The 24560-nt window shown below is 46.1% G+C and overlaps 1 protein-coding gene and 1 long non-coding RNA gene across 2 annotated transcripts in view; one reads left to right on the top strand and one right to left on the bottom strand.

Annotated features, from left to right (window-relative positions):
• Positions 1 to 24560, bottom strand: part of RYR1 (ryanodine receptor 1) — a 149245-nt gene that overhangs the window by 16554 nt on the left and 108131 nt on the right. The window contains 12 exon segments of the mRNA XM_087971211.1: positions 581 to 1881; positions 3310 to 3391; positions 7165 to 7188; positions 8381 to 8485; positions 9261 to 9389; positions 9827 to 9915; positions 10894 to 10974; positions 17324 to 17341; positions 18076 to 18149; positions 19289 to 19365; positions 20809 to 20888; positions 23217 to 23316. Coding sequence (XP_087827337.1) covers positions 581 to 1881; positions 3310 to 3391; positions 7165 to 7188; positions 8381 to 8485; positions 9261 to 9389; positions 9827 to 9915; positions 10894 to 10974; positions 17324 to 17341; positions 18076 to 18149; positions 19289 to 19365; positions 20809 to 20888; positions 23217 to 23316 — 2160 coding nt within the window.
• The window catches only part of LOC148129980 (uncharacterized), a 264545-nt gene that overhangs the window by 140840 nt on the left and 99145 nt on the right, over positions 1 to 24560 (top strand). The gene's annotated exons all lie outside the window — the stretch shown is intronic.

Here is a 24560-nt window from a genome sequence, read left to right as displayed (position 1 = left end):
TCAGAAAACAACACCTGAATGAAAAACTGCTGGTGACCTTCTATCGCTGCACCAGAGAGAGTATCTTAACTTACTGCACCTCAGTATGGTTTGCCAATTGCCCAGGGGCAGATAGGACAGCACTCCAGATGGGTTAATGTCATTGCCCAGAAGATCATTGGTTGCCCCCTCCCCTCTTTGGAAGAGCTTTATAGCTCCTGCTCCCTTAAGAAAATTCAAAACATCCTCAAAGATCCATCTCATCCTAGGAACCCCCCTTTTTTTTTTGAACTATTACCATCTGGCAGACGGTACAGAATAATAAAAACAAGGACAAACAGGCTGAAAAACAGCTTCTATCCTAGGGCAGTAGCTCTTTTGAATTCTACTGTATAGTGCGGTGTTGGAGGGTTTCGGTTCAATGTGTGGCGTGTGAAGGATGTATGTTTGTGTTTATTTTCATGGTCATGATGTGCACTGAAGATGGTGTTTGATTTCGTTGTATGAGGTGCAAGGACGATAAACTAAACAAAACTAAACAAAACTAAACTAAACTTTGGACCTTCCCAGCAACTCCCACCCCCTCAAGCCCCAATCATACCAATTTCCTCTTGAGGATGGGTGTCCCTTCAGGTGTGGGAGGTTCCACTGGGGTGGTGTCCCCCATATCTCCAAGCCCGCCAGGTGCATCAGAGGCCATGGAACGGAAATGCTCTTTCTTGGGATCCCCTCCAAAACCTTCTCCACCTTCACCTGAGGCATCCTCCTTGCCGGACTCTGCAATATTGATTTCTTCTCCTTCTTCCGTCACCTGCTCATCTTCATCAGAAGGAGCCACGTCTCCGTGGACCTCATCCTGAGTTGGATCAGGCATGCTGGCCAACAGTTCGGTCATGGTGAGCTTCTTGGCCTCCTCCACTAAGCCACCACCAAAGAGGGTGTTCCAGATGAGCAGGAAGAAGCACTTGAGGACACTATAGAAGAAGACAAGGATGCCCATTAAGATGGTGTAAAGGAAGGTGGCCACTCCCACGGCCATGTCCTTGACTGTCATCTTCTTGACTTTGCGGAACTGGCGACGGATGTTGCGATAGGTGAACATGCGGAAGAAATTCAAGATGCTCTCCAGGAAGTCGCTGAAGACCGAAGACGCCTCCGAAGGTGCCGACGCACTCTCGGCTTCCCCGCTTTCTGTGCTTTCTGCTTCTTCCTCCACCTCTTCCTGCGCCTCACCTTCCTCCTCTGAAATCTGGGAGGCGATCTGCATCTCAAAGATGGTGTCCTCACAGAAGTTGATGAAGAGCTCCATCTTCTCCGACTCGCCCCCTTCGTTGACCACATCGAAAATGAATTGTCTCTTGGATTCCTTGACCTGGGGCATCTCCCACTGGGTCTTATTGGTCTCGCTGATCTCAAAGTAGATGCGTTCAATGCGCTTACTGGCACCCATGATCTCAATGCGGCCCAGGTAGGGATTAAAGTAGTTGAGGATGCATTCGGCCAGTTCCAGGAAGGTTTTCAGGCGGACGTCATGAGGCATGTGCTCCGAGAGGTTCGTCAGCAGCACAGCAATGTTGAAGCCGATGTCTTTGGCGGGCTCCTGGAAGCGGTTGGCAAACTCCTCATAGTCTATCATCTCATTCTCATCAGCTTCCGAGCAGGAGAGAAGGAACTGGATCTCCGATGGTGTGTACTGCTTCTGACTGTCCATGGCCTTCTGGAAATCCTTCTTGGAGATGAGGCCCCGCGGATCGGTGATGTAATCGCGGAAGGCATCGGAGGCCACAATGTCCTTCAGTTTCAAGAACATGTCGAAGAATTTGAGGATCATCTCCACGTTGCTGGAGGACTCCACCAACATGTCCACCATCTGCCGAGCGATGGTGCCGTGCACCACATTTCCTGAGTAGATACACCAAGGATGCAAATTATACTTTGACAAAGGGGCTGAACGCGGAAGACAGACAAGAAAGTTATGCTGGCAGGGATATTTTGTTCCTCCATCAAGAGGCAGGATATGTAAGTCATATCCAGACATTTGGTAGACGACACAATTACACAAGGTCATAACTGTCCCAAAAGGGCCTTGTCAAAGGGCAACTGGACATTGTTTTTCCCTGAAGATATTTTGCTTCTCATCCAAGAAGCTTCTTCAGTTCTGAAAAACAAAGAAGCCCAATTTCCTTTTGAAAAAGCCCTTTTGGGACAACCATGACTTGAATGACTGGGAATCTCCTTAGACAATGTCATAATTGTGTCATTTAGTCTAGATATACCAAGAATACAGGTGATGGCAGTGCCCTGCCTTCCTCTTTGTTCCGTTCATATCTTTGCTCTGCCTTAGTAAATATATTTTTTTCCTACTCATTGCTTCAAGTTCTCCAACCTGGAAAAATAGGGCCAAGCGTGACCCAATTTGAACACTTGGTCTAAGAATGAAACTGTGCGACTCACATAACCAGAGAGCTAATTTGGCCTAGTGGTTAAGGCACCAGGCTAGAAAGCGAGAAATCATGAGTTCAAGTCCTACCTCAGCCATTGCCTAAGACAAGGGTCTCCAAATTTGGCAACTTTTAAGACTTTTGGGGTGACTTTGGGCCAATCCCGAGGAGACTGGGAGTTCTAGTCTCACCATAGCTATGAAAGCCATCGGGGTGACTTTGGGCCAATCACTTTTTTTCAGCCCAACCCACCTCACATAGTTGTGTCGTGGGGAAAATAGGAGGAGAAAAGTGTGTGTCAGCCTTGGAAGCCATTTTTTACTTGGAAGCTTCGTGGCTGACATATTCAGTGCCTGGGAATTTGGGAGAGGGGATTTCATAGTGAGGTAGAAGATTAGACACAACAACATTCCTTTCTCAGAGAGTCAAGGACATGTTGCCCTGCACCTGGAGGGGAGTGTCTGGAGGAAGGTCTCCTGTTGGGACGATAATTTGATTGGGCTATGTGACGAACTGATGAGTGCAGGGGATGGATCTTTGAATTTCTTTTGGAGAAGGGCAAACCCAGAACTCGCAGGTTTGGGTTTTCCCAGATGTGCCGATATGACAACTCTAATAAAATGAAACTTTGAAGAAATGCTTGTCTCGGAGTTGATTGATTTGGTGCCGGTTAGTTGGAAGGCTGACAGTGTGTTGGACATGTTCATGGTCGCACGTCAAGGACCAGCTATATCTAGCATTGGCCTTCAGATTTTTAGCCAGAGACCCAGTCAGAGTCCAGCTGGAGATGCTAGAAACTGAGCCTAAGAGCCTATAAGGCAGGAGGTTCTGCCCTTTAGAAGCCAACATGGAGTCCACAAATTCCTCCAGAAGGTTGCCAGGTGATCACCTTCCAGCAGAGAAAGCAGCATCACCACCATGTCCTTTTGAAGGTCCAACAGCTCCTTCAGAAGTGCAATTTGGCTGGAATCCTGGAACAAGAACAAGCAAGTGTCAGATACAGAATGCAATGAAACGGGACGTATTTCTCAGGTAGGGCCTGAGGCCTCTTTGAAACACACCTCCTCAAGGAGACCCCCCCGGGCCTTCTTCGCTTAACAATCCTTCACCCATCAATACTCTAATCTTCACCCACGCTCCAGTTGGCTTCCAGCCAGCCATCAAAACGCAATCACTGATAGGTGCGAAGGAGGAGGTTGTGTGAATCCATGGGTAAAGGTAGATTTACACAACCTGTGCTCTAAACCCCTCTGGGGTCCCACAGCACATGGACACTAAGTCTAGAGGGACATTTGGGATCAGAAGTCAGTTGAGATCATGGCTTTTCAACCGCAGCGACTTTAAGACGCGTGGACTACGTCTCCCAGAACCGCTGGCTGGGAATTCTGGGAAATGAAGTTCCACGCATCTTAAAATTTCTGAGGTTGAGAAACATTGCTTTAGATATGTCCAACCTGACCAGTTATGGTCCCCATGTGCTACACGTAGAAAAAAAAAACCCCAACTAGATGACCTTTCCCAAAGCCTCCCGTTCTCTTTGGAGGATGTCAACCAGGAACTAACCCCCCAAACACATATATAGAGTGCATTTCTTCGTTGGAATGAGTGGTGGCTTCCTTACCTCTGGGTAAGATTCGCTCCGAAATTGCTCCTCGTGGGCAGCGCAACAAAGAGATAGTTTGGTGAGTGAAAGAGATAATTCTGGAAAGATGCCTCCTCGCTGAAGTTGTCCCAGTGCCTATTCCCACCCTGTGAGGAAGCTCACATGGGGTTCTGTGCTGTGAGGAAGCTGACATGGGGTTCTCCAGGCCAACTTCTTCCATCCTTCTTTGACGATGACTTAGAGCAGAGGTCTCCAAAGTTGGCAATTTAAAGACTTGTGGATTTCAACTCCCAGAATTCTAGGAGTTGAAGTCCACAAGTCTTAAAGCTGCCAACTTTGAAGACCTCTGACTTAGAGATTGCTTCCCCAGTCCGACTCGTTCCCCAACTGTGCCCCCATCACCCCTGCAATCAAGCCCACTCAATCCATCTCGCTGTTAGTTGTCCTCTTCTTCTCCATCCTTCTACCCAATGCCTCCTCCCCCTCTATCCCTCCCGCTCACCCGCCAGCGCCTGCAAGGTTACCAAATGAGCTTGGGTGGGAAAATGAGCCAGCAAGCCCAAGCAATGGCCAAGCATGGAGCCTTCAACCACCTCCTGATAGATGGAAGGAGACGGATAAAGCGGAGAGGACACAGCAGAAAAGGGAAAGCTGGATGAGGAACAAAAAGAAGCCACTGCAAAATGGAACCAGATCAAACATGCTATTCCTCCATGTTCAAGTTAACGGAGCAGGAGGCATCTGGCAGTTCAACGGAAGGCAAAATTTGTAGGTCAGGATTGAACTGGGGTTGGGGTGCTCTCTGGGCTTGGTGGGTTTTCTTGCAGATGTTTCATGACCCAACTAGACCCAACTCATGATCAGTGCTAGAAAGGAGGAGGGGGAAGAAGAGTGGGAATGTGGGGTCCTTGGTGCTCTCTGAGCTTGGTTGTTTCCTTGCAGACATTTCATGACCCAACTAGGGAACATCATCAGGGCTAAAAGTGGCTTGTCCTATCCATGTAGGTGGGGGTGTACTTGGTGGCTCCCTGATTAGGACGTTGTTTACTGTTTGCTTGTCTGTGTTGATAGTTCCTGCTACCAAGTTCCTTTACTCCTGTCAAGGAACTACCGAGAGAGCAAACTCCACTCCCTGCTAGCACTGATGACATTATCTAGTTGGGTCATGAAATGTCTGCAAGTAAACAACCAAGCTCAGAGAGCACCAGGGACCCCACTGTTAAGACTTTAAGAGGGGTGGGATAAAAAGTAAAGGCTGCCTTGGGCTGACCTTGACCCCGAGTAACCATATAGACAACAGCTCTAGGACATTTCCTCTTCAATATACCAATTCAGCTCACAGACCTGGGATTTACTTACTAGTTTACAAGCTAGTGCCAATTACATTTAAGTTCTGGGGAGATCAGCCAATGCTGATATATACAGATCAGCGTTTTTCAAACTTGGCAACCTCTGCATTTATAGACAAAAGCAGAAAATGAAGAGCCACAAATGTGTGGCCATAAAAAAAAAAAAATTGGGTCGAGCTACGCTTTGGGCTGACTGCAGAGGCCCAACCCAACCGGTTCTGGTAACTACGAAACCTTGAACTAAAAAAACCAGCACCTCCCCAAGACAAAATGATGCAGAAGCCTGCCGGGTTCTACAGGCTGCAAAACTCAGCTTTGGATGTGCCTGGATTATAAAGGATTATTTTTGCTTCCCGTAAACTACAATCTGTCTGTCGGGTCTGTGCATGCGACGTTTCAACCCGAATGGAGCTGGAAGGGAGCTTGGAGGTCTTCTAGTCCAACCCCCTGCTCAAGCATTATTCCATGATACCATTTCAGACAAGTGACTGGCCAATCTCTTCTTTAAAAACAAAACAAAACCTTCAGGGATGAAGCACCTATAAACTTCTGGAGGCAAGCTGTTCCAATGGTTAATTGTCCTCCCTGTTAGGAAGTTTCTCCTTAATTCCAGGTTGCTCCTTTCCTTGATGAATTTCCACCCGTTGCTTCTTGTCCTGCCCTCAGGGGCTTTGGAAAATAGGTTGACCCCCTCTTCTCTGTGGCAGCCCCTCAAATACTGGAAGACTGCTGTCATCACCCCATAGTCCTTCTTTTCTCTTTCTAAAGTCACTTAGGACCATTTAAATCTAGTCCTGGTCAACAGGATTGGCCACGAGGGCAAAATGGCCTCTTTTTCCTTTCTTTTGGCAGTAAGCTCTGCTAGCTAGCCTGGGGGTCCTGATGTGGGGGGGATGATGGGTGTCATTCTGGAAGTGGCTAATGGATAAGATAACTCCCCACTTCCTCCCCGTGTGCACTGGGCTCCCTTCCTCTCCAAGTCGGTCAATGTAATTTAAACTGAATGTTAAATGGAACGTCTCTATTGATAAATTTTACCTCACATTTTTATTGCATGATTATTAAGGCCTAGAAGGGACGCCCGGGGGTGGGTGGGTGGGATTCTATCAGTTTGGACCGATTCGGACCAGTTCGGGCAAACCGAATGTTAGTTACAGCTGCTTCGCCGAACCAGTATTTCGACCGACCGGCTGGACCCACCACTCCCCCCCCCTCCACTCCCAGGAGTCTCCACGCGGAGGGGGGAAAAAACGGGCCTTCTGGAAGTTCGGAAACGGACCTGTTTCCAGCTTCCGGAGGGCTTCCAGAGCCCGGGGAAGGCCATTTTTGCCCTCCCAGAGGCCCGGGGGAGGACTCTGGACCCTTGGGAGGGCAAAAAATGGCCTTCCTGGAAAAACCGGAAGTAGCAAAACGGGCCTATTTCCAGCTTCCGGTGGGCCTCCAGAGGCTGCGGGAGGCCGTTTTCGCCCTCCTAGAGGCCCGGGGAGGCCTCTGGATCCTTGGGAGGGTGAAAACGGGCCTCCCCGGCTCTGGAGCCCCACCGGAAGGCGGAAACAGGAAGTTCCAGTAGGCCCCCGCCTACCCAGCAACCGGGCAGCAAACTGGCTGCTGGGGTTTTTGACCTGAGGATGCCGTATAAGCTTAATCGATCGATGGATGGGTCCGGCCCAGTGAAAGGAAAGGGAGAGTAAAGGGGAGGGAGGGAGGGGGGGATGGAAGGGAAGCATGGGAACTGGGAGGTTCAGCCAAAGGGGTGGGATGGAGGGACGCAGACCACAGAGAAGGTTCTTACGCCATTTCGAAGCTCTGGCGTCGTCTGTTACACATTGGGAAAAAAAAGTATTATTCAGAAGGGTTTCTCAGAGAGACTTATTTCTTTTGTATTCTGCTAGGTTTTGGTTCCTGGCAGTATGGTCAGCCTGCCCTCAAAACAGCTCTGGTAGGGCGGGAACCACCATTTCAAACTCAATTTATTTTTTTTAATGCAAAGCATTTTGCACACCACCACACTATCAATAAAGGAGAATATTTGGAGCTTGGGGTTGAAATGAAGGGTCCTTGGTGCTCTCTGAGCTTGGTTGTTTCCTTGCAGGCATTTCATGACCCAACTAGGGAACATCATCAGTGGTAGAAGAGAGTGGCGATTGCTCTTATTTTTATATCCTGGTGGCTTTTCCTGTCAAGTGTTGGTGGAAATAGCCTTGGAGTCTCTTTGGTTGAGCATTTTACTGCTAGGTTGTTTGTCAGTTCCTCCATTGGGGTCTTCTTTACTTCTTGAATATTGGTCTGATATTAATCTTGGAGGTCATCTATACCGGGGTCTTCAACCTTGGCAAGTTTAAGACTTGTGAACTTCAACTCCCAGAATTCCTCCTCCAGTCATGTTAGCTCAGGAATTCTGGGAGTTGAAGTCCACACGTCTTAAACTTGCCAAGGTTGGAGACCCTTGATCCATGCTCATCTGGGTGCTAATTGCTGGCAGGGAGATGTTTGGGTCAACCAGAGAGTCTCTGAGACCATCCTCACCAACACCGACGGAGGAAGCCATTAGGATATAAACTGAGTGCAAATCCCACTCCTTACCAGCACTGATGATGTTACCTACTTGGGTAATGAAACGTCTGCAAGAAAACAGCCAAGCTCAGAGAGCACTCAGGGATCCTTCACACCATTATGGATAAGCCAGCTGACCACTAGTTTCAGGCTGCAGAAGGGCAGGGGCTGTTAACAATGGCTGGACTTCAAGCTCTGAAACCCGAGAGTCGACTGCTATCCCAAATGATGTGACAAGTATCAATGCTTTCTTTCTTTTCTTGCTAGATAATTAGTCAACAACCGGAGATCAGAGCTACAGGTTTGGAGGGAAAAGATATTGGTTGCTAGCAGGCAAAAATCTGCCTTTGGGTTTAAAAGATTGAAAGGTATTTCTTTTCTTAGGCAAGGTAGTCTCTTCTAGAGCTCAAACCAAGAACCCTTCCGTCTTCTCCCTCTCTTCATTTTCTCTTTACCTGAGCCAGTTTCATCATCATGTGAGCAAAGACGTGGAGGAAACCAATGACTGCGTCCCACAGTCTGCTGTGTGCTAAACTCTGCTGGTTCCCAGTGCAAGGTCCCTGAGAAGACAAGGTGATAATGAGGATGATAATGAGGATGATGATGATGATGATGATAATAATAATAATAATAATAATAATAAGGACAACAAGTTGAATACCCTGATTCTAAAAAAACCCACGCTACTTGGAATAGCTTATATCCTCTGACGCTACCTGAACAGTTCCTACGTCCTTGGTTAGGACTCGAGCTGTTGAGCTACCAACCAGCCCCAAAGGCTGTGAATCTCACTAAAGATTAACCAAAAACAACAAAAACAAAAACAACAAGCAACAACAACAACAACAATAATAATAATAATAATAATAATAATAATAATAATAATAATAATAATAATAATACATTTTAAGAAGAAGATACTTAGTTAATACCTAGGATGCTGGCAGCAACCCATATCAACCATCAGCACCAGTCAATGACATTTGTGACACATTTTTAAATGTTCAGTTGACGGAGTTTCATGTTTCATTAATAAAAGTGGATAATAATCCAAAGTGGGGCACATTTCATATTAACCGCATGCAGAAGGAAGACCGAGATGAGTCTGACAAGGGCATTCAGACCAACCCTAAATGACAAAGGTTCCCCCCGCCCCCCCGAGCTGATCTCGCAAGGTTGAGGCACATAAGCCGGTCATGAACTCATGGTTTCCTTATTGGAGGTTCACATCCTCGGGGGGGGTGGGGGGGTATTAAAAGAACCCCAAGGCCAAGGTGCAACACCTTCTGGAGATGGGTCTCTCCATGTGGAACTTCCCCATCTCCAAAGCCATACCTGGATGTATTCCGTGAGGCTGTTGAAGACCTGCTTGGCTACGGACATCGCTTTGGAGAAGTTGCGTTTGCCCTGATCGTCGATTACGTCCTTGCCTGAATAATACCAGTAAAAGTCACTGATGGACTCCTGGATATTTGGAAGAGGAGGAAGAGGACATAAGAGAAGGAAAAGAACATCTTGTGAAAGTCCAACAGCCACAGAATAATTCTTCTAAACTATTGCTGTGGATGCAGCAGTTATTCCTGAATAACAGAGTTGGAAGGGACCTTGGAAGTCTTCTAGTCTGACTTCCTCAGACTCCAACTGGCCCATGCTCCTCCCCAACCTCCTCACTGTCCGATTCTGCTGCCAGCTAGCTCTATGGGCCACAACACTTCCATCCGTTGCTTCTTATCTTGCCTTCTGGTGCTTTGGAGAATAGTTTGACCCCTTCCTCTTTGGGGTAGCCCTTCAGATATTGGAAGACCGCTATCATGTCACCCCTTAGTCCTTCTTTTCATTAAATGAGCCGAAACCGTGCTTGTTCCCTTGGACACCCTTAGCTGGGAGGTCTCTATTCTCACCTGAAGTCGCAGAAGGTAGTCAACGGTGCAGATTATGATGTTGATAGTGGTGGTGTTGCCAGTCTGGGTCCGCAGATAATTCTGGAAATCTGTCAGGGAAGACAGTGAATGAGAATTCAACCTCAGCCCCCTTCTTGGGTCCACCAAAACAAATAACCTGGGTCCACGTTGTAATAAATAACAGTCACATTCGTATTGGGAGTGACAGCATTCCCAATGAGACATCATATAAAAATTGTATCATTGGTCAGCATCGCCTCATCTAAGGATGCAGAAAACTACATAGAGTTGGGTATGTGTGAACATCAGAGGAACGCTGTCCTGGAGAACATGGAAACTTGAGCCCATCAACCCTCCTAGATTTTACTAGCTGGTTAGTAGGACCTCCATGGACCTTCTCCAATAGCAACCATTTTTTTTTTTTGACTGGACATTCAACCATTCCAAACATTTTGAGGACATCATAATAGAATAACAGAGAGTGGTGCGGTGGCCTAGAGGTGGAGCTCTCGCCTCACAATCAGGATGCTGTGAGTTCAATCCTAGGTAGAGGCAGATATTTCTCTCTCTGGGCACACTGAGAATAGATCTGCTGAACAAAACTCCGCACTGGCGACAGGAAGGGCATCCGGCCAATAAAACACTTTGCTAGCTCCATTCAGTTGCCCAGGCTCCACCCAGCAAGGGATTATGGGGTCGTTAAAAGATGATGGTGACGATGATGATAATGGAATAACAGAATTGGAAGGGACTTTCCAGGTAGGAACCCTACACCATTTCACACGAACAGTTGTCCAATCTCTTCTTAAAAACTTCCAGTGTTGGAGTATTCACAACTTCTGGAGGCAATTTATTTATTTTATCTATCAGGAAACTTCTCCTTAGTTCTAGGTTGGCTCTCTCCTTGATTAGTTTCGATCCGTTGCTTCTTGTCCTGCCTTCAGGTGCTTTAGAGCAGTAAGCTGACCCCCTCTCCGCCATAAAGGGGGTTGCATCTTCATATGTTTATTCAGCTGTTCCTATTTCTGTCTCTCCCCGCCTTCCTTTGTTCAACAAGTTCCACTTACCATTGTTGTGGCCTTCACAAAGGAGTTGCAGGAACCGAAAGAGGTCCTGGGTGAACAGGTCGTCGGCCATCACCTTCTCTCCTAGAGCAGGGAAGGGGTGGAGGGAAAAGACAGAACTGGCTAACATTAGCAGGCGCAACGTAGCAAGGAGGAGCGGAGAGAAGGAACGGGGATGAGCTGAGGGTAGGCAGGGAGCGATGCAGTTAGTAGAAGCTGGAACTTCTCCGATGCTGGGCGCAAGCTAGTCTGGGCAAGGCAATCCGCAAGGCAAAAATACGCTGCACACTGGGTGAAAAACGCAACCCTGCAGGACTCACTGAGGCCGAATTCTCCTGGAGGCTGAAAAAATTATAAAAATAAGGGCTTGGGGACCACAGTTACCCGTTGCAAACAGTAGCCCCCTAGGTAAAAACTGGCAGAATTTTAGATGCTCTTAATGACATTGCCAAATCAATGCTACAATGAAAGACGTCAAGGTATCCTTGATTTGCACTTAAAAGTCTGTGATACCCTTTGTAAAGTGCCAATAAAGGAGAATATTTGTAGCTCAGGGTTGAAATGAGGGGTCCTTGGTGCCTTCTGAGCTTGGTTGTTTTCTTGCAGACCTTTTATGACCCAGCTAGGGAACATAATCAGTGCTAGTAGTAGCAGCAGCAGCAGTAGATATTTAAATATAGCAACTGGAACAGAGGGGTTGTGCAGTGAGCCAGAACACACAGTTCTATTGGTTGAAGAGGGCTGGCTCCTGCATGAGGCAATCTGCACGGTGATTGGTTGCTGTGAGTGTGGAGAGGGAGTTTCCCTTTTTTCCCGCCCTTTTCTTCTGTGGGCCCTGTTTGTTCTGTGATTTACCTCACAATGCTCCCGTTTGCCTGACTATCTAGTTTGCTGGATACATAGTTGTAAAATACATTTATTTGTATAAAACTACAAGTTCGTGTCAGTGTCTCTGACTCCATTTGGACACTTGCTGCACAAATTCCCTGATAGGGCTGCTCTTTGAAAAGTACCAATAAAGGAGAATATTTGTAGCTGAGGGCTGAATGGAGGGGTCCTTGGTGCTCTGAGCTTGGTTGTTTTCTTGGAGACGGTTCATGACCCAAACTAGGTAACATCATCAATGCTAGTAGAAGTAGCAGTAGGCTACCAGCACTGATGATGTTACCTAGTTTGGCTCATGAAACGTCTGCAAGAAAACAACCAAGCTCAGAGAGCACCAAGGGGCCTCTTTTTGAAAAGCCGCAGAAGAGAACGGTTGAAGAGCAAATCAGTGAAGAATTAGTTCAAAAGCTCCTTCTTCCATTTGTGAGGGCTTCAGTATCTTAATATATGCACAACAGTGTTGTGGCCACCTGCCCCTCCAGCAGCTGAGGGGGTGACATGGGAGTCAGGGTCAGCATCAAGGCAACCTGAGAGCTTCGAGTGGGAAGAGGGAATGGAGCTGGCAGAGAGAGAGAGACTGAGGTGGACCCTGGGCAGTCCTCAGATGAAGAGTCAACAGCCCCAGGTCCGGAGATGGCTGATGAGGAAGAGGAGGAACAGCTTGGATCCAGTGCCTGACGCACGGATACGCAGAAGGCAGAGGAGAGGAGAGCAGTGGAAATTTATGGGCCGGTCCTTGTGAAGGAAGAGCCACCACTGCTCGCGAAGCCCCATCCTAGCTCTGAGGATAAAAGGCAGCCGGTGGAGATGAATAGTTGTGGCAGACAACGATTCATTTCCCTACTGGACAGACTTGTTAGCCTGCAGTGAGAGAGAAACTTTTCGCCGGGGCTGCCGCTGCTCCTAATAAAGGAATCATTGATTTAACTTCAGAGGGTTTGGGGAGCTGGGTCAGAACAACTGGCCTCTAACGGGCACTAAAGCTGAGGGGTTCTAAGCCCAGATTTAGTGCCTGTCAATCTCAAATGATTATTTTCAGAGCAAAAGAATATTTAATTCAGAAAATAGGACCGGGTCTCAGGGAATCGAGCCGAAGTGAGAGCTGCAGTAGTTGACTCGGGGGGGAGGTTAGTAGAATCAGGGTTCACATGCATCTGGTTAGTGGATGGCTTGACTCCATCGTAAAGGAAGGCAGGAAGGTGCACAAAATTCTGCTGAAGGAAAACAACACCTGTGACATCGCAGCCACAGCTCAATGTCAACAGATCGGCCGAATGTTTCCATCACTCCTGATGGAATTTCAACCTTGGGAGGGGAGGAATGAGAGGCGTTATGGTGGGAGAGCAGAGAGGAGGGCGGGAGAACCGCATAGAGTTCGGATAAACCACGGTTGACGTGCTTCTGCTCGCTTGCCATTATGTTTGGTGGCTGAGGACGGTCTTTGCCGTGTCATTCAGGGGAACGGCCCTTTTCGTGGCTAACTGAGACACACAACACAGGAAGGGAGGATCAGTGTAGGACGAAGGAAATGCAAGCAAAGAAAATCCAGCATGACAAGACAGCGGTGGAAGGAGATAGAGATCGATACGGATCAGGAAGAAAACAAGAATTAAGATACCCAGGAACCAGCCCTGTCCCGTGAAGGTTAATAGAATTAGTGGTAGAAGAAGGTCCATCATCCGTTCTGTGGCCTTGGTCATTAATGAAGATATGAATCCAACTTTAGCATGAGGAGGGCAAGGACTGGCAGCCTGCCTGCCCTCCCCATTCACATGAAGGCAATTTTCTTCCTTCGGTGGGATTCATATGTCCCAACTGGCATCAATGACTGATCCCTTTTCCACTGTTGGTGAAGTTGCCTTCGCTGTCTCCAGGATGAACACAGGTCATCCCTTCCCCACGAGAACTGCCACCTTCCCTTCAAAACTGGGGACAGGTAATCCTCGACGTACGACCACAACGGAGCCCCAAAATTTCTCTTGTTAAGCCAGACAGTTGTTAAGCGAGGTTTACCCCATTTTACTTGCCACAGTTGTCGGGTGAACCACGGCGGCTGTTAAATGAATCTGGCTTCCCCATTGACTTGGCTTGTCATGTGATTCCTGGGGCTTATCACGTAACCCCCAGGGACGCTGCAACCGTCATCAATATGAACCAGTTGCCTAGCGTCCGAATTTTGATCACGTGACTGTGGAGATGCTGCCGCAGTCGTAAGTGTGAAAAACGGTCACAGGTCAACTTTTTTTCAGTTCTGTTGTGACTTCGAACAGCCACTAAACGAACAGTTGTAAGTTGAGAACTACCTGTACAGTTGTAGATGGAAGCTGCTCCGAGTTACCTCATTAAATATGACTTTATCTGAAGGCAATTTGAATCAGAAAACCCCCAGGCCATTCAAAAACCCAACTGAATAAAATCTGAGAAAGCAAAGGTGCTAAGCAGGACAACATGGTTACAACATGGTTAGAAAGACAGGACAGCTACAACTGCAAGAATACAAATACTCAAATCTGGAGACCCCAAGATGTGGCTCTTCAAAATTGTCCTCTTAATTGTAATTTCTAACAAAAGGGGAGCACCATAAATTACTTGGTATGCATTGCATTAATTTAACTTGAATTAAATTGGAATGAAATTATTTTTTTTAAATCCAGACCTCATTATTATTATTATTCTTTGGTCCTACCTGAAAACACTGCACATTCCTGTCTAAAAGCACAAAACACAGGAGGTTTACGAGGGGTGAATGTAATCTACGGATATGGCTCTTGTGCTAAGGTGAGTTACTACAAGGAAGGCCATAATGTGGTTGCTATAAGGTTACTATAGTAGAAGAACATTTAGTACAGAGAGAGAGAGAGAGACAGAAAGGTTATATCAATTACTAGAACAAGCGCTATTATGAGAGCTTCTTAGAAATATGTTACTGTAATATTAGAAGACCACTTGCAAGAACAATACTGGATAGTGGTATAATAATATAGACTTTCCTGCATTAAACCAGGATTTTAATAAGAATACGGTTACCTAAAGGATAATGCAATTTCAGATGCCAAAAATGTCCCTTATCTCAATTTCTACAGATTTACTATAATGTTACTCCTGCCAATTGCCAAGGGTCCAAATATTGATCACACGACTGCTAGGATTGTGCCGATGGTCGTTAAATTTAAGGACCGTTGATAATTCCCATTTTTTCAAAGCTGTTGTAAATCCAGTCACTAAAGTCAAGGGCTTATGTACAGTATACAACATTTCTTAAGAGAGGGACAAAGTTTATCTACAGGGCTGAGGCCCAAGAAAGCGTAGTAAATATACTAGTTTGCAACTTTTCTACTTGCTTAACCCACCTGTCCTGCAAATACACAGACACACTCCTTTTCAAAACACAAAACATTAGAAAATATCTACACAGGTACTGAAGACATAGGATTCAACAGCTGCACTGTTACAAAGCACTTATGCCACCAACACAGCCACACAATTGTGCAGCTTGCACCCTCCTTTGTCACCAGTCTAAGCTGGGACAACACTGCCGGTAGGCAACAAATAAGTCTGTTATGAACAAAATGGCGGGGCAACATTGCTGTGAACAAAATGGCGGGAAAATGCAGGCACGGAGGCAACAAAATGTGCTACACTGAAGACTTCTGAAAATGGGACGAAGAAGAAAAGGACAGGTGGGTGGGTGAAGAATTGAGGTCTGCATCCAAAGTAGGCAGGGGCATCGCTTACAAGAAGACAATGTGCAGAATGCCAATTTGAATTTTTTGGGGAGGGAAGGTAGAATGTGGTACTGGGGGAAAATTCATCAACTAAAGGACATGCACTAAATAGAGTTCAAGACACTTTCCTGCCCCCTCTGGAGACTGATCAGAACCCCCTCCAACAGTTCAGGGTTAGACACGGGTGGAATGGGTTGCATGTTGCATCACTGTTTGGTTTGGTGGCTGCAGTGCCTCAGATAGAAAGTCCCTACAGAGAGTGGTGAGGACAACCAAGATTATTATATTATATAGGAAGCTCGCTTCCCGTAATTCAGGATACTGCTTATAAGTGCTATGTGCTTAGAGCTCAAAGCATTGTTGGAGATCCCACACACCCACTTTACAGTCTGTTTCTGTTGCTTCCCTCTGGGAGGAGGTTTTGAAGTATTTCTAGCAGGACTTCCAGATTCTGTAACAGAATTGTTCCCTAGGCCATCCGTCTGGTAAACTCGCAAGATTTGTTTTTCTCACCATGTACATATGAACTAGACTGTGTTGTTTCTATGGGTTATATAATATATGTGGGTATATGTATAATTTTGTATTTTTTTTATTTATTATCCTGTCATGTTTATGTAGTGCATATTGGAAGTGGTGATCCTTTGAGAGGTGTATACAACAAAATTTAATTTCAGTGTATACCAATTAGTATACATAATGACAATAAAGTTATTCTATTTATCTTTCTATGTTTTTTTCAGCCAGGTCCTGGCTGATCATGATGCCTTCACTCAAAAGCAAGTTGCTTCCCTAACATGGAAGATTGTTGGATTCTTCTCATTGTCAGGGAAGAACCCAACCGTCTTCCATGGTGGGGAAGCTACCCCATCGTGAACTTTGAACTTCAGTGGAATCCCAGGAAACACCAAACTGCAGGGGTTTCTCCAACTAGGGTTGAAACCTAGCTTGGCTGCTGGTCTTCCGAGTTGACTATCCAAAACTGCTCCTTTCTTAGGCCTTGAATGAGAAAACTAGCCATCCTGTCCATGAATCAAGGCCCAGTTTCCAAAGAACAGACCAACCTAGCTAGTCAGCCCACCTCCAACTGAGAAGCACAGATGGTTCAACCGTGGAGGGATCTATCTACCATTATCCTTGACAGGACCAGAGGTTATAACCTCCTGTCTGCTTCAGTTGAGATTCCAGGCAAAGCCCAGATTCTCAGTTGAGGTAATTTGGGGATTTGATCACCAATATCAAGTCCGGTCTGAAGACTGTAGAGTTGGAGCTGTCTAGAACTTTCAGATTCCTAAGGACATGTGGCTGTAGACGACCCAACCATTCCCAACACAAACTTGAGCACACTTCATCGAAGTTCTTTCTGAGAATCCCCATCGCGACATTCATCTTGCTCCTCAAACTTGGCTACGTTAAGGCTTGTGGACTTCAACTCCCAGAATTCTCCAGCCAGCCAGGCTGGCTGGGGAATTCTGGGAGTTTGAAGTCCATGAGTCTTAAAGTAGCCAAGTTTGCAGTTCCCTGATCTAGTAGTTCCAAAATGCAGGGCCTTCTGATGGTCCTTCCGTTTGCAGCCCCTAGTTGGTTAGACACCCGTGGTGAATTCCTTCGGGGGTTCTAGGATCCTAGATTCTAAACCAGGGTTGGGAGGAAATGGGAGGAAGGGGGGTTCTGATCAGTTTCTTTCTTTCTTTCTAGCTTTCAATCTCTCGGGTTAGAAAAGGGCAATTAAAATGAAAAGAAAAAGAAAAGAAGCCGAGAAACTGACCATCAAAGGAAAAAAAAACACCACAATTTCACAAAAAGCAAAAGAGATTATTTACCATTTTCACGACTGATGACTGGGGGAGGGGGCAGCGGTCACACCAGGAGAGGGGAGGGGAGGGGAAGGGAGAGAAGGAGGAAGGAGGAGAGAGGAGGTGAGTCCCAGAAGGAAAAGGAGACCATTATAAACCAGAGAGAGGGAGCAAAATAAAATCAAAATAGATTAAAATGCCGTTTAACGTGGAACAGAGAACGGATGAGACCAGAAAACCTGGAGTGGAGGAAGGGAAATAAGGATGGGGAAAATCCATTATTGGTTTTAGGGATCTCAATTAATCCGCGCCTTATCAGAAGGAAGCAGTGAACACAAAGAGGATATGCAGAGGACTGGAGGAAGAGGAGGGAGAGGATGAACACTGGGCAGGCTTGGGAAAGAAGCCAGTGTCCATCTTGGGGGGGAAAAAAACCTCTTTTGCATCCGTCCCCAGAGATGCAAACTCTGCCCCCCTCCTTCAAAACAACGCTGAGCCTGCTCCACATCCTGCCCAGGAAGATGTTTTCCAGCAAACATAAACCAGGAGATGATGCATCACATGCAAAGCTTCCTGGCCTTCCCCTGCTGAATATTTTTGGGCCATGGGGGCCTCCCCTCCCCAAAATCTGGTGGCCAAACTCAACTTTGGGAGGTTTGGAAGGAGGGTAGGGTGCTGCCTCCCGCCTGCCTCAGGAGGCAGAAGAGCCGAGACGAACAGGATGAGCTTTGTTCTTGGTCGATTTGCTGGAGCACTTCAACCAGGGTAGAAGGACTTACTTGTTCCGTCTTCTGTTACCATCCCAAGTCCTTCAGCCTTGTTTTGCCTCTCAAAGGCGTTGAGGTCCAGCACGCTGCAAATGAAGGGGAGGTACGGAACAGGAGGTGAGGACACAGTAGAATAGCAGTTGCAGGACCAATAAACACTGGGGTAGCAGCTTCCCAGGATGACGGTTATAATATTGTTCTGACCCACGCTCTTTTCCAACAAATCAAACACCATCCAAAGGGAACAGAAACCTTGTAATGCTTTTGCAAAACAATTAGCTGTGATAAGCACAAGCCTTGCCAAACTGTACGAGACTTGCCCAAAGATAACAGACAAGAAATAATTTGCAATACAAGAATCTTCAAATACAAACTCAGGATACTGGAATGTCCACAAGGCTGGGGTTTCAAAACGTCTTTGCCTTCTGCAAAGTATGTTCCTTTCACAGCTGGCTTTTATCTTCTTGAAGGAGGGGCCATTACCTTGCAGCCTTACTCCCGAGTCACCCGTGCATTGTAACCACAACAAACACTGACCTAGTTTAACTTCTACTGAATTTCTCTGGACCAAGACAGATCCAACAAGAAAGCTTCCTTACTATGTGTTACCTCATTCACAAATAATCTTATTCTTTTTGTGTCTTAGGACTCCATCTTGAGCAGCAGCAGGCAAAACAACTGCTTGGCCAACAGATGCCCTAGTGATGTTACCTCTTGATCTGAGTCACCATCTTAATTTCCTGTGATGCCCCAACTTAGCTTTAAAGCTTTGTGGGAAATTAAATATCAGGCATACACAGCAGTCCCACAGATGGAAAAGGTGGCTTATAGGAAGTCATCCTCAAATCTGGAGTCCCCATAGTCCTTCCCAAATTGCTTTTATGGAGCTCCAAGCTTTAGTCCACCACATCTTCTTGGAGTGCATCTCTCATTTCTTCCCATCTCTCTCCAGGAGATACTCATGGTGACCTCAACATTCTTGGCATTTCCCTGTCCCCAGAGAGGACCCATCAGTGAAGTCGAAGTCTTTCAGAGCCTTCCCTTTTAACCAGAAGCATGGGAAAGAGACATGGACTGAAATTTGCAAGTTTATAATTCCACAAATAGATCTTATCCAGTCGGTAGATCTTGCTGAATCTAGAAGACTTCAAGCGCCAGACCGTGGACAAGAAGATAATGAGAAGTATTGAAACCAAAGAAAAAAGTAGAAGATACCACTACGTACCTGCAGGTCTGCATTAGTGCCTGGACACTCTGGAAGAATCCCACCTCACGTTTCTCCTTCAGATAATCCAGCATTTTCTGAAGAAAGAGAGAGAGTCAACATTTGGAAAGGACCAGAGAACCTAATGTTTAGCTTTTGGCGAATCATACAACATAACACTGCAGGTTCCTATCTTCATAGATCATTGTTCTTCACACCTACAGATCTGAAGGTCTAATCTACAGAAGGACCGTACTATAGATGGAAGGAGAACCACATCATCCTCCATTGCACGGACTTAGTCAGAGCCTTCCAGTCCCCTCGTGAGGGAATCTGGTGGTGTACCTTCTCCCAACCCTGAAAACCAGATGCTTCAAAGGGGACTATCATGTGGTGAGACAGAAAGGCCCCGAGTCCTTCCATTTATTCAAGAGCTGCTGGTCCAGTTCTACAGACAAATGATTGAGTCTGTCATCTGCAAACTGTCTGGTTTGGTTCTGCAACCCAACAAGACAGACACAGACTGCAGAAAAAACAATGGCTACCAACCTGCCTTCCATGGAGGACCTGTATAATACTGCACAAGTCAAAAAGAGGGCTGTGAAAATCTCTACAGACCCCTCACATCCCGGACATAAATTGTTTCAACTTCTACCCTCAAAATGACGCTATAGAGCCCTGCACACCAGAACGAGACACAAGGACAGATTTTTCCCCAAACACCATCACTCTGCTAAACAAATAATTCCCTCAAAACTGTCCAACTATTTACTAAGTCTGCACTACTATTACTATTAATCTTCTCATCACTCCTTATCACCCATCCCCTCCCACTTGTGACTGTATGACTGTAACTTTCTCGCTTGTATCCTTACGATTTATATGGACTGTTTCCAAGTATGATTGGATTGCTTATTGTACCCTGTGACTATTATTAAATGTTGTACCTGATGATTCTTGACTCTTGACAAATGTATCTTTTCTTTTATGTACACTGAGAGCATTTGCACCAAGACAAATTCCTTGTGTGTCCAATCACACTTGGCCAATAAAGAATTCTATTCTATTCTATTCTATTCTATTCTATTCTATTCTATTCTATTCTATTCTATTCTATCTTCAAAGTTGGCAAGTTTAAGACTTGTGGACTTCAACTCCCAGAATTCCTAACATGACCGGAGGAGGAATTCTGGGAGTTGAAGTCCACAAGTCTTAAATCTGTCAAGTTTGAGGACTCCTGAGTTAATTCTACAATTCCATTTATGCTTTGGAGGAAGGTCCATGGTAGATATCCAAAATGAACATCCATTTGATCTGTAGCTTGCTCTCACTCTTCTTTTAAAGATGTCTCCCACCCACCAGCTGTTCTCCAGAATGCTTTCCACTGAATCACTGTTCTCCAACTCTGCCCACCACTTCCCCCTCTCTGTCCCAATTTTATACTCCATCCATTCTTTTAACCTTGGAGTAAACTATTTCTCAGTCTCCAAGAATTAGCAAAAGGAAGAACCTGCCCAAAATCCTGGCCTCCTTCTTCTTACCTGCTGTACATCCTCATTGCCACCATTTAGGATGGAGATGCCCAATTTCAGAGTAGAGGAAACCATGGCCCCAGGCTCCCCTGTCAAGGCAGAAAACCAAATTATTTCATGACATCTCTTGTCTTGGAACACAGTGACTTTCTTCTCCAAAACCAAATAAGAAGGGATCTTAGACCCTGAATGATATAGGAGAAGCCTGAGGGCGGAATCAAGAGAGGAACCAGCCTGGAATCCTTATGTTCCCACAGACGTTCTAAGTCTGGTCCATTTTGAATTCCATTAACTTTTACTTAGCAGCAATTTACTGCTGACCATTTTGATTAGATTCTTGTATACAGGCACGAGTAATAAATCATCTTAACTGGAACATAATTTGTTGTTTCGATTCCTTACACCTGACTACTGGCTCTTGAAATGCTGTGCAAAGCTAAAGCACTATAACAGTGATGCCGAACCTTTTTGTTGTGGTGTGCCGAAAGCGCGTATGCGTCAGCCCCCCACAATGCAATGCGCCCTGCCCCCCTGTGCATGTGCGCACAACACCTCTGCCTCACCCCCTTACCTGCACTGTGCATGCGTGCACCTCCAAGCTGATTTTTGGCCCATTTGAGGCTGTTTTCACCTTCCCGGAGGCTCGAGGGAAGCCTCTGCAGCCTCGAGAGGCCGAAAAACAGGCCTTCCAGAAATACCGGAAGTGCCCGTTTTCAGCCTCCGGAGGGCCTCTGGAGCCCGGGGGAGGCCGTTTTCACCCTCCCGAAGGCTCGAGGGAAACCTCGGGAGGCCCGTTTCGACACTTCCGGTATTTCCGGAAGGCCCATTTTTCAGCCTCCCAAGGCTGCAAAGGCTTTCCTCGAGCCTCTAGGAGGGCAAAACTGACCTCAAACAGGCCCAAAATCAGCTGGGAGGCGCACGCATGTGCAGTGTAGGTAAGTTTGGCTGGGGTTTGCGTGCCCGCAGAAATGGCCTTCAGCGCCACCTGTGGCACGTGTGCCATAGGTTCGCCATCACGGCACTCTAACTAATGTTTAGTTTGAAACAACAAAATGTGACAGTTTAAGACCTTGAAAAGTTTCTCCAGCCACCTCTCTCCCAAAATCGGAAATCTAGCCAAGATCCTAAAAATGTAAACTCAAAAGCAAAGCAAGTTTCTAATTCCTATAGCTAAAGAGAGAGAAAAAGGTTGATGGACAGCATTACTTACAGTACAGGCAGTCCTCAACTTACGGCCACAATTCATCCCAAAATTTATGTTGCTAGGCAAGATAGTTGTTAAGAAAGTTTGGCCCCGGTTTACGATCTTTCTCATCAGAAGTGTTAAGTGAACCATTGCAATTGTTAAGTGAGTAACATGGACGTTAAGCGAATCCTGCTTCCCACCTTGTCTTTGCTTGTCGGAAGGTCACAAAAAGGGATCACAAGACCCCGGGACAACGCAACTATCATAGATATGAACCAGTTGCCAAGCATCTGAATTTTGAACCTGTGATTATAAGGATGTTGCTATGGTCCTACTTGTGAAAAACGATCGTAAGTCCCTTTTTTCAGTGCTGTTGTAACTTGGAGCAGTCACTAAATGAACTGTCGTAAGTTGAGGACAACCTGTAGTCTGGAGGGGCTTTTTCCCAGATGGCAAAGAGGCAGTGGAGTTTGGCATGTCTGGGAGGGAGGAAGAGGGCTAAGACAGTCCCTCCTTAGCGGTTCACAGAATACATCTAAAGTTATGTGGATAGTTGCTTTAGTCTGGCAAGATTCTGTCTATCAGTGAAAAAACAATGAAGAAATTAAGAAGTAATTCCATGTGTTCTTCTTGGTCTTTGTGACATCAGTCTTGCCAGACTAATATTAGCAATACTTTCCTCTTCCTACTATCAAGACTGCAAGGACGTGTTCATTTGCCTCTCCTTAGCCATTCACAGAATACATTTATAGTTATGCAGATAGCTGCTTTAGTCTGGCAAGATTCTGTCTGTAAGTGAAAAAACAATAAAGAAACTAAGAAGCAACTTCACTTTTGGTTCTTGGGTCTTGACTTCACTGTTGTTAGGCTAAAGTTTAATGCCAGAAGATATTAGCAATACCTTCCTCTTCCTACTATCAAGACCTCAAGGGCATGTTCATATACTCTCCACCAAGTTGTTCTTCTTTCTCTCCCTCCCACTCCGGTCCTTCCTGTATCTTCTTTTGGTACAGGGTGATGATATCCATGCTTGGCCCTTACAACAACTTCTTCTTCGAATGCTCACTAAACAAATGCTTATTTTGTAAATTGTAAAGTAAATTGTAAATTATAAGCTTTGTAAATAAGATATGGCCCTTCCTGACTAATTAATTAAGGTTACTTCTTGGGATGAAGTAATCCATTCTTTGCCGGAGATAAAGAGGGAGGATAAAGTAGGATCCTTCCTAACCTTTGCAGGCGCTAATCATTTGAAGGACCATCTCGGCTGCTCCACGGTTGTGAAGTCGGGATTGCTGGTACAAAAGTTTCTGCTTCTCCATCTCCTTTTCCTGCAAGAAGACAAAGGAGTAGGAGGGAGGAGGTTACAGGCGGAAGACGGGGAGACTTCTTCGATTGGTGTCCAAAATTCAGATACAAGCATTCCAGGTGTTTTTCTGGGGCCTGCCTGGGTGGTGTGCAGCTTTTTAGAAGCTGCCAAAAGGTAGAACTTCCTTTGTCTCTCATGTTTTCCTATGTCTCTTCGCAAACATTAAAATTCAAGTCAATCGCTAAAAATGAAATGTATTTGTTTGTTTATATCCCACCGTTATTACCTTTACAATATAAGGCAACACATACAATATATCCACCACATCTTCTCCTATTTTTCCCACAACAACAATCCAGTGAAGTGGATTGGGCTGAGAGAGAGAGAGTGACTGGTCACCCAGCCAGCTTTCATGACTAAGGCGGGACTAGAACTCACCGTCTCCTGGTGACTGGCACCAAAGTCACCCAGCCAACTTTCGTGCCTAGGGCCAGACTAGAATTCACCATCTCCTAGCAATTGGTCCAAAGTCACCTAGTTGGCTTTCATGTCTAAGGTAGGACTAGAACTCCCGCTATCTAGCCTGGTGCCTTAACCAGATCAAACTCTACATGAAGATGAGAAATTAATAAGAGGAGAGACTTCTTTATATAATGCAGAATTGAATCTTCGTGGTCATTTAGAAGATTCTAGAAGGGGAGTGGACGAATTCATGGAAGTGCCTTCAAACGCTATTGATCTTGATGGCTGTTTATCACCTCCTGCATTTTTGGCAGTATCCTTGACACATCAGCTATTGGAAAATGACAAGGATGGTTGAACTCCCCTTCTGCATCTGTTTGGCCATTAGGCGGACATGGAATGATGGATTAGGCAGGTTTGACACACCCCAGGTCTCTCCTGCTATTTTTATGAATGTTCACTAGATGGTACGAGGTTTTTGAAGGGATCTCCCTTCTCCTGTCATGCCGCTGTTGGAATCTGACTCAGAGGGGGAAGCCGAACAGCTGACAGGGAGTGGGAGCTCTGTTGGCTGTGGAGGAAACTGGGGAAGGGCAAAGTCTGGCTGGGCAGAGCAAGGGAGAGGGAATTCAGAGGAAGACCCAGGCCCACTCCCTCTTCATCCTAGGGCACGCAGGGAGGAACAGAGAAGGGAGCAATGCGAGTTGAGTGGCTTACGGGGGAGGAAAGGACCCCGATTCCCTTCATTAGCTGCAGCTGGGAACATAGTGTATAAAATAGGAAGCTGCGCACAGGAAGTTGTTG

The sequence above is a fragment of the Notechis scutatus genome, chromosome 8 (assembly GCF_049901735.1).
Source record: "Notechis scutatus isolate UNSWTSFEM ecotype Mainland chromosome 8, rNotScu1.2, whole genome shotgun sequence".
Lineage (NCBI taxonomy): Eukaryota > Metazoa > Chordata > Lepidosauria > Squamata > Elapidae > Notechis > Notechis scutatus.
The sequence above is the reverse complement of the archived record's forward strand: the minus strand, read 5'-3'. Positions and strand labels throughout refer to the sequence as shown.